General features: G+C 33.9%; 1 protein-coding gene and 1 pseudogene across 2 annotated transcripts; one reads left to right on the plus strand and one right to left on the minus strand.

Annotated features, from left to right (window-relative positions):
* Positions 1-4,194, plus strand: LOC129882974 (probable polygalacturonase). Of its 2 annotated transcripts, none has more exons than XM_055957500.1 (6): positions 1-184; positions 1,271-1,588; positions 1,995-2,115; positions 2,208-2,382; positions 2,483-2,553; positions 3,091-4,194. In XM_055957500.1, the coding sequence occupies exons 1-6, from the start codon at positions 89-91 to the stop codon at positions 3,750-3,752; spliced, it is 1,443 nt and encodes a 480-aa protein (XP_055813475.1). In that variant the 5' UTR covers positions 1-88; the 3' UTR covers positions 3,753-4,194. The 2 variants fall into 2 exon arrangements, with proteins under 2 accessions (XP_055813475.1, XP_055813476.1); XM_055957501.1 differs by having other exon boundaries at positions 4-188.
* Positions 4,195-4,673: 479 nt separating this feature from the next.
* Positions 4,674-7,008, minus strand: LOC129882975 (uncharacterized; annotated as a pseudogene).
* Between the last annotated feature and the right edge of the window lie 1,547 nt (positions 7,009-8,555).

An 8,555-nucleotide genomic window follows, 5' to 3' on the forward strand; every position in this document is an offset into this window, starting at 1 on the left:
TCATCTATCATACAATTACAAACACCCTCTTCTCTTCTCTTCTCTTCTCTACCTTCCCTTCTTCATCCTCCCTCTTCTCACTTTGGTTATGCAAGTTTTAAGCTTTTTAGGAGAAGAGGGGGTGGGTGGTTCAAGATTTGTGAATGTCACTATGTCAGAGAAGAACACAATCATGAAGAGGCTAGTAAGTACGTTGGTTTATTTATTTTTCCATTTTTGTGTTCTTGTTTTTTTTTAACTGAGGGTGTTTGTTATTCTTTGACTAAATCTTGATTTCCATGTGTTCAATTTAACATTTTCACTTGAAAAATTAGTGGGTGTTTAATAGATTGTGATATTTGTGCTTCAAAATTGATTCTTGGTTCAATTGGTTTCACTTCTTTTCCTTGCTGAAGGGGTGGGGGTGGGTAGAACTTAGTATCTGTGCTCTGAATTGGATTAACTAACAGCTTCTTGTAGAGATTTGATTGATCTCTTGTATTATCCAACTGGGATGGTTAATGTTTTTGTCTACATTGTCTATTCAAGACAAGAATTTGTTGGATTCAAGATTTGTTTGGATGTTCTTTGCAATCATAAAGTTTTGATTTTTACACTTTATTTTCCTACCCATCAGGGGAAAGAAGTGAAATTTGTTTTGTCTTCTAGCACATCATTCCTGGTAGAAGGGATCTGAATGGGAAATCACTAATGGTGCCAGAAATTATGAAAGCTGACCAAGTTATAAATTCACACTCTATCTTTTCATTCTCATTTGAACTTAACACTTATCAAGTACTGCAAGTGCTCAGTGTTTTGTGCTCCAATGAAGTCTCTATCTATTGGTTACTAATCAAGTTGAAAACTTTTTCTATAAAAGGAAAAGAATATCTAATTGTGTTCTTTCTACTGGTATTTCCTGCTCCTTTGTCATATCAGCTTTTAAATGTGTAGTTGGTTAATCTCAGCAGTTTTCTGTGTTGAATATGGGTAAAGATTAGAACTTTTTCAATGTGGAGATTTTCTTTTCCCGGAACGAATGTGAAAAATAATAAAACAGCAGTCAAAAACCTGAATTTTCTCTTTGTGAGATCTGCTAACAGTGAAACTCTGCCAAAATATGTTAGGGTGGAACCATGACAATGTATCTCCGAGATGTTGATTAGGGAACTGGCAAATATATTAGGCCACAACATAGATTTTATTAGCTTACATGATAGTGAAAGTTTAGAAATTCAGTAAGATGCTGGATAGTGAATTACTTACCATTTCTCTTTGATTTTGTTTTCAGGCAGTGCTACTTTTGCTGTTGGTGTTCAGTCACTGTATAATAATTATTGAAGCTCAATTCGACGGAGAATGCAAGTACAATAAACATTTGAAACCCAGACCTCACAGTGTGTCAGTGTTGGACTTTGGGGCTGTTGGTGATGGAAAAACTATGAATACTGTAGCATTTCAGAATGCTATTTTCTATCTCAAGTCCTTTGCTGACAAGGGCGGAGCGCAACTCTATGTTCCTGCTGGCAAGTGGCTGACTAGAAGCATCAATCTTACTAGCCACCTTACACTGTTTCTAGAAAAAGATGCTGTTATTCTAGCATCCGAGGTTAGCCTCTGAACTTTGTCTGAGTGTTGTCATTGAATTTGTAATCATATCTTTTTTGTTTTAGATAAAAGACCAGCCTAGTTACAAAGCTAAAACAATTTCAGCATCATATAATAGGATCGTCAACCATTGGTTTCAATGATGAGATACATTGGCACTTTGTAATTAGGATCTATGGCTTATTATTTCACAAAGAAAATGAATTCTTGACATATAAATGACAACTCCAATAGAAAGGTTAACTATATAATTTGTTGTCACAAATGGAATGACTCAAATTTTGGTAATGACAGTTTTAGCTGCATTATGATGGTTTAGATAAGTGGTTCAAATTTTATCCCTCAATTTAGATCTATAATCATTTTAGCTCACATCATGGTAAATTTTTTGTCCATTCAATATTCAGGATTTTGCTCATTGGGATGTAGTTGAAGCCTTACCATCTTATGGCCGAGGTATTGAGGCACAATATGGAAGATACCGCAGCTTGATCTCGGGAAATAATTTAGCTGATGTTGTAATAACAGGCAGGGATTCCTTCATTGAGTGGTTTTATTAATTTTATGTTTCTCTTTATTGTACCTTTATGCAACCTGCTTATTTCTAAACAATTCTGCAGGTAATAATGGTACTATCGATGGCCAGGGCTCTATTTGGTGGGAGAAGTTTAATTCCCATTCCTTAAATTACACTCGACCACACCTAGTAGAGTTTGTTAGCTCCAGAAATGTTGTTATTTCGAACTTGACCTTGTTGAATGCTCCGGGTTGGAACATCCGTCCAGCATATTGCAGGTAACGTGATTTATCTGTATAGAGCTTAGTGTTTCATCTACTTTTGCTTGTGGTAAGATCTGAGTTTGGCTAATCCTTGAGAAAATTTCATGTTTTGCAGTAATGTGGTCATTCAGAACTTAACGGTTTATTCTCCACAAGACTCCCCGCTCACCAATGGGATTGTCCCAGGTTGGTCAAAAGAAATCATTAATCTTATTTGTTTTAAATGTCCAAGCTAATTAAAAGCTGTAATCTTAAATGTTCACCAGTTAAGTATTCATAGGTCTTCAAATACAGCTTTGATTTATCTGACATCAGAAAGCTTCCTCAAGCAACGCAAAACAACATTTTTAGGATTAAAAATTTGGTTGTTCATAAAGATTAAATGCTAGCTCTCCAAATACTGCTCAAAACTGAGTTCTGATCACACAAGTTTCCTTTAGTATCATAGACACACATTTTTCTAGATTTTAGTTGGGCAAATAAAGCCGAAGTAGCCATTTTTCCTCATCCCTGAGTAAATATTCTTATGATTGGTACATGAGCCCGGAATAGATTTGTCTTTGAGCTGATGTGAAATAATTATTGAGCTGATGTGAAATAATTAGGCCTGATGTTTTGTGAAAACACGTATATCGTTCCCCTTGTTCCTATTTTTTTTCTTCAAAAAAGAAGGATTGGTAAATCTAGACTCACATAACTTGCAACCTTCTGTCCACTTTTCAGATTCTTCTGAGCATGTCTGCATTGAAAACAGCAACATTAGCATGGGTTACGATGCTATCGTTCTTAAAAGTGGTTGGGATGAGTATGGGATTTCCTATGGGAAACCTACCTCAAATGTCCACATTAGATGGGTGAGGTTACAGTCAGCTGCAGGTTCTGGTGTGGCTTTTGGTAGTGAGATGTCTGGTGGTATCTCCGATGTGCTTGTAGAGCATAGTTCTCTACATGACTCCCTTTTCGGGATTGAGCTGAAGACAGCAAGAGGAAGAGGTGGTTACATTAAAGATATTCTCGTTACAAATGTTATCATGAAAAATGTGCAAGTTGGAATCAAGGCCACTGGTTACTCTGATTCACATCCAGATGAGAAATATGATCCTTCTTCGTTACCTACAGTTAGTGGCATCACCTTGGAGGACATTATTGGTACAAACATCTCCATTGCGGGCAATTTCACCGGGTTATCTGAATCCCCCTTCACTTCCATATGTTTATCAAATATCTCTTTCTCCATTGCATCCGGCCCTTCTACACCATGGCTATGCTCTAATATATCAGGTTCTTCTGAAAATGTGTTTCCTGAACCATGTCCCGAGCTTCAAGGCTCATTTTCCAGTTGTTTTGCTCTTCCAAACCCATATACTGAAGTTGCAGTTTTATAATCCCCTACCCCGATGGGAACTACTATTCATTCATTGAACCTGAGCAACGAGGCACATACCTTGTTCTTGTTCTGGTTCTGGTGTACAATCTTCCAATAAGATGCAAGTCAGAATCTTCGGTCTCATGGTTTACCAAGTCAACGTCAAAAACTCTGGTGAGCATTCTCTTCAACGCAGCAGCTGATTGTTCATGTGTACAGCATCAGTTTCTTTTATTCATGTGTAAGAAAAGTTTTGGTAGTTCAGTAAATTCAGATACGTTGTTCCTTGCTCATGTCATTCTTCATTTGATTTTTTCTTTTTACGAAATTGTCTTACATTTGTAAATTGGGTCTATGGAGATTGCAGTAAGATTGTTTAATGCTTATATGGTTGAAGGGGTGTTATTGTTGATTGTCATTGTTGCAATAAAAGTTCTAGCCATTTGATTTAAACATACAAAGCCTATTGTTCCTTCTTTGGTTCTCGAGATCTCAGCCCAAACATTTGAAGATCATGAGGGAAATTTTGTAATGCAGAACAATTGAACTGTTTGCGAGTTTTGTCTCATTCAATCCTACTGATTGAACAATTGAACGGTTCGTGAGCTTGTAGCCATTGCTGATTGTTCCTGCAAAGGTAATCCAGAAGAATGTTGAAATACTTCAGCTTACTAGTTCCTCCAGCTTAAGGAAGAGGAAACAGGATTTGTGCAGTATTCTCAAACTATACAATGAATTATTGGTAACTAGGAGCTTTCTTCGAGAAGGGGAACTTTGGAATAACGGTAAAGTTGTCTCTGTGTGATCTATAAGTTACGGGTTTGAGACGTGAAAACAGTCATTAATGCTTGCATTAGGTCAATTAGACAGTCTACATTATCATACCCCTTCAGCTGCAGTCGCATATCAAAAGTTAGCTTGCACAATCAATATCCCAAACTTCAGACAATTTGTAACTTTTGCAACTTTAGAATTACTAAGAAAATAAATGTACATAATCAAGGTTGATATACACGTCTTTTTTTGGGCATATGGCCATGAAGGGATTCATCAAAGCAGAAATTAAAATCTGAAAATTTATCAAATTCACCCCTCATGTCTAACAACAGCTTTTGAAGTTCCTCCATTGTGTTTGCTCCCTGTTACAAATTTCAATCACCAACTTATTGCAAATACTAAAATATATGAAACCAGAAAAAAAAAAAAGGTACTTAAGGAAAATTACCTTAGATTTCTCAGCTTCCATCATTGTTATCATTTCTTGCATAAACTCACAGAATCCCTGTTAACATATAAGTAATTAGTTCTTCTTTGCACAATCAATAGCAAATTCTAGTTATTATATATATACTACTCCCTCCGTTCACTTTTACTTTTCTTCTTGCACTTCTCTTAAAAAACAATAAATAAAGTACATATTGAGTAGTTAATGTTAAGGATAAAATATGAAAGACGAAAAAATGTTTTTCTCTTAATATGTTAAAAGTGAATGGAGGAATTATAATTTAATTAGAGCTGAAATAAGTCAGAATAAGAAAGAAACTGACTTTATCAACATCAGTATCATCTCCCATGAGGTGAAGCAACCCAATGTCATATTGTGATCTCTTCCTCTTGTCTGAGAGAACTGCAAATTGATGGATAGTATATGGTCAATCCAGACATATATGGTTATATAAAATAGAAGCGGAATTAGAATTTTAATTTGATGGATTCAATCGTCAGGGATTAAACCTCTTGCACTTTCCAAATTTAACATTTATCAAATTTTTCGTACTATTTCTTTTACATATATACACATACCCAGATTATGAAATGACTGAGGGCAGACTAATGAGAACGAGCTAGTAATGTTGATTACAAAGTAATTTAGGGGATGCAAATAATATATTTGACAAATCATACGCATGAAAATAAGAGAAAAGTGAAATGTTATATAAAACATAATACAAGTTCACGTGATACTTTGCTCATTAATATGATTTTAAGCTTGTGTCCGAAAAATAGATAAGGTCTATTAGGCCAAAACGAACGATAAGCACATACCAATGAGCTTGACATGTTACATGTAAAGAGCATTAATTTGGTGGGGAGGAGGTTAAGAAGGTAAATTCACATACCAGAATAAGCTTCTTGAACTTGTTGAAATCTATGTTTAGCTTCTCCCCTAATGCAAGGATCCTTCTTCATCCATCTATCTGGGTGCCATTTCTTCAAACAACACACAAAATAAAACATAAATCAAAAGAGAAGTAAGATAAAGCACAACACAAAAAAGGAAACAAAATTTTGTAATCTTAAATACGTAAAATATTGAAGAGTTATCAAATATAAGAAAGAGACATGATTAGATCTAGACGTTCATATATCAATTCACGAAAACTTAATAACTTTTGCCCTGAACCCTTTGTATATATGTAGTAAGAAATGAGAAATCTACTCGGTTAGCGTTTGACCATAAATTTTAATTAACACTTGTAAAAAAATGAGTTTTCAAAATCTTGTTAAAAAATAATTCTTTAAAAAAAATATTAAAATTTTATGTGTTATAGTGAAATTTACTCGAAAATTGGCTTAGGTCAGTTTTTGAAACATGAAAAACTCATCAAATTTCAAGAACAAACAATATTTCCACTTTTCAATTTTTTTTTTTGAAAAATCTACTTCCATAATCTATAGTCACACGGATGCTAGATATTTATAAAAATTTATTTTTTTAAAACATGATATCTTATAAGAAATCATAAACTTCAAATTTTGAACTTACCTCTAGCCATATATATATATATATATTTTCAATAACAGACTAAAAAGAAAAATAAAACGCTTAAATCGGGGGAGGGAAAGACTACCAGAGCAAGCATTTTGTAAGCACAGCGAATTTCAGAATCTGAGGCTTGTTTACAGATTCCAAGAACATCATAGTAGCAGGAGCCTCCAATATTGTTGTTGGACACAATTTCCATTTTCTTGAAACAAAAAAAAAAAGGAAAATCTTTTTTTTTTTGTTGGTGAATATAATACTATAATATATTACTCACTTGGTTTTAGCGTACGAGGAAAAAAAAAAGTGGTTACTTTGTTTAGGTTTTGGTGGATGCAAGAAATGAATTTAATAATAATCACAAAAATCACATGAGCCTAGAAGGAAAATTTATTCATAAGAAGGTTCTAGATCTTTATTACTACTTTTAGAAACTGTTTGGATTTCTGAAAGTATTGTTATACTCACAAATTATGCAAGTTGAGGAAAATGTGTATGTGGTGTTCCTATGAGGGAGGGATTATGTGGTCACCGTTTTCTTCTAGAAATTTCTTGCATCTTATAAACTTTCTTGTTGACGGTTTGGATTGGGATAATTTGGTAGTTGATTAGAGTTATGTATGTATTAGTATGCAGAAATTAGTTACGAAGAAATTTATTTATGATTTAAGATGGTGATTGAAAGGTTTTGGTAAATGGGTAAATAGGTCTCTTATAATCAAATTTCTAACTAATTTAGGATTTGAGATTCAATTATTTATTGATCCATTAACAATTTTTTGAATAATCATTTGTAACGTTACCATGTCATTGAAGCTTGTGATTAGTTGATGGACAACCTAATGCACAAAAATGCAGATGAAATTGTTGAGACTTCACATACTATTCCCCAACTCATTACGGAGGGTCTTATAAAAATAATTTCTAAAAAAATCCATCAAAAATTATATCACCAAAATATTCATAGGCTAACACACACAAAAAAATTGAAGAAAAAAAGTCTAATTCCTATTAAATGGCTCCTAAACGCTCTAAAATGCCGTGAAAATGGATGAGGTTTCACGTAATGCTCCCCCAACTCATTGTGGAGGGACCTATAAAGTTTTTTTTAAAATATTGACTGGAAACTACATCAACAAAATATTCATGTGCTAACACAAGAAAAACTGAGAAAATCGTCTAATTTCTATTAGATGACTCATAACTGCCGAAAAAATTATTGAGGCTTCACGTACTGTTCCCCCAAAAAATTACGAATGATCCTAAAAAGCTTTTTCAAAAAATCGATGGAAAGCCATATCACCAAAATATTCATAGTCTAATACACAGAAAAAACTAAAAAAATCGCCTAATTTCTATTAAATGACTCCTAAAACCCCAAAAATGTCCTAAAAATTGCTGAGGATTCACGTACTGCTCCCCCAACTCATTAGGGAGGGTCCTATAAAAATTTTCAAAAAAAATCGAACGGAAGCCATATCACCAAAGTATTCATGGCAAACACACACGAAAAACTGAAAAAATCTTCTAATTCCTATTAAATTGCTCCTAAATGCCCAAAATGTCGTGAAAGTTGTTGAGGTTTCACTTACTACTTCCCTAACTCATTATGTAGGATTCTATAAAGTTTTTTTCAAAAGAAATCGAGCGGAAGCCATATTACCAAAATATTCATGAGCTAACACACACGAAAACTAAGAAAATCAATTAATTCCTATTAAATGGATCCTAAATGCCCAAAAATTCTATGAATATTGCTAAGGCTTCCGTACTGTTCTCCCAACTCATTACGAAGGGTCCCATAAAGTTTTTCCAAAAAAGAAATCGACCGGAAGTCATATCACCAAAATGTACATAGGATAAAACACACGAAAAATAAAAAATATGCAATGCATGTTCTTTTCAATACACCAAATCAAACAATGCTCGAGATAATTCCTGCAAATTCTATGCAAGCATTACTAATATACTACATTTAGCATTATTCTTATACATCCTACCAAACGACCTTGAGAAAAAGTTATTACACTTGACATGACTCACATGCACTATAGCAAG

This window comes from Solanum dulcamara, chromosome 3 (genome assembly GCF_947179165.1).
Source record: "Solanum dulcamara chromosome 3, daSolDulc1.2, whole genome shotgun sequence".
Lineage (NCBI taxonomy): Eukaryota > Viridiplantae > Streptophyta > Magnoliopsida > Solanales > Solanaceae > Solanum > Solanum dulcamara.

Excerpts from the sequence above, each read along its gene's own strand:
- LOC129882974 (XM_055957500.1), top strand. The coding sequence starts at position 89 with ATGCAAGTTTTAAGCTTTTTAGGAGAAGAGGGGGTGGGTGGTTCAAGA. Across the intron at positions 2,116-2,207 it reads AGCTGATGTTGTAATAACAG|GTAATAATGGTACTATCGAT; the intron begins GCAGGGATTCCT and ends ACAATTCTGCAG. Across the intron at positions 2,554-3,090 it reads CACCAATGGGATTGTCCCAG|ATTCTTCTGAGCATGTCTGC; the intron begins GTTGGTCAAAAG and ends TCCACTTTTCAG.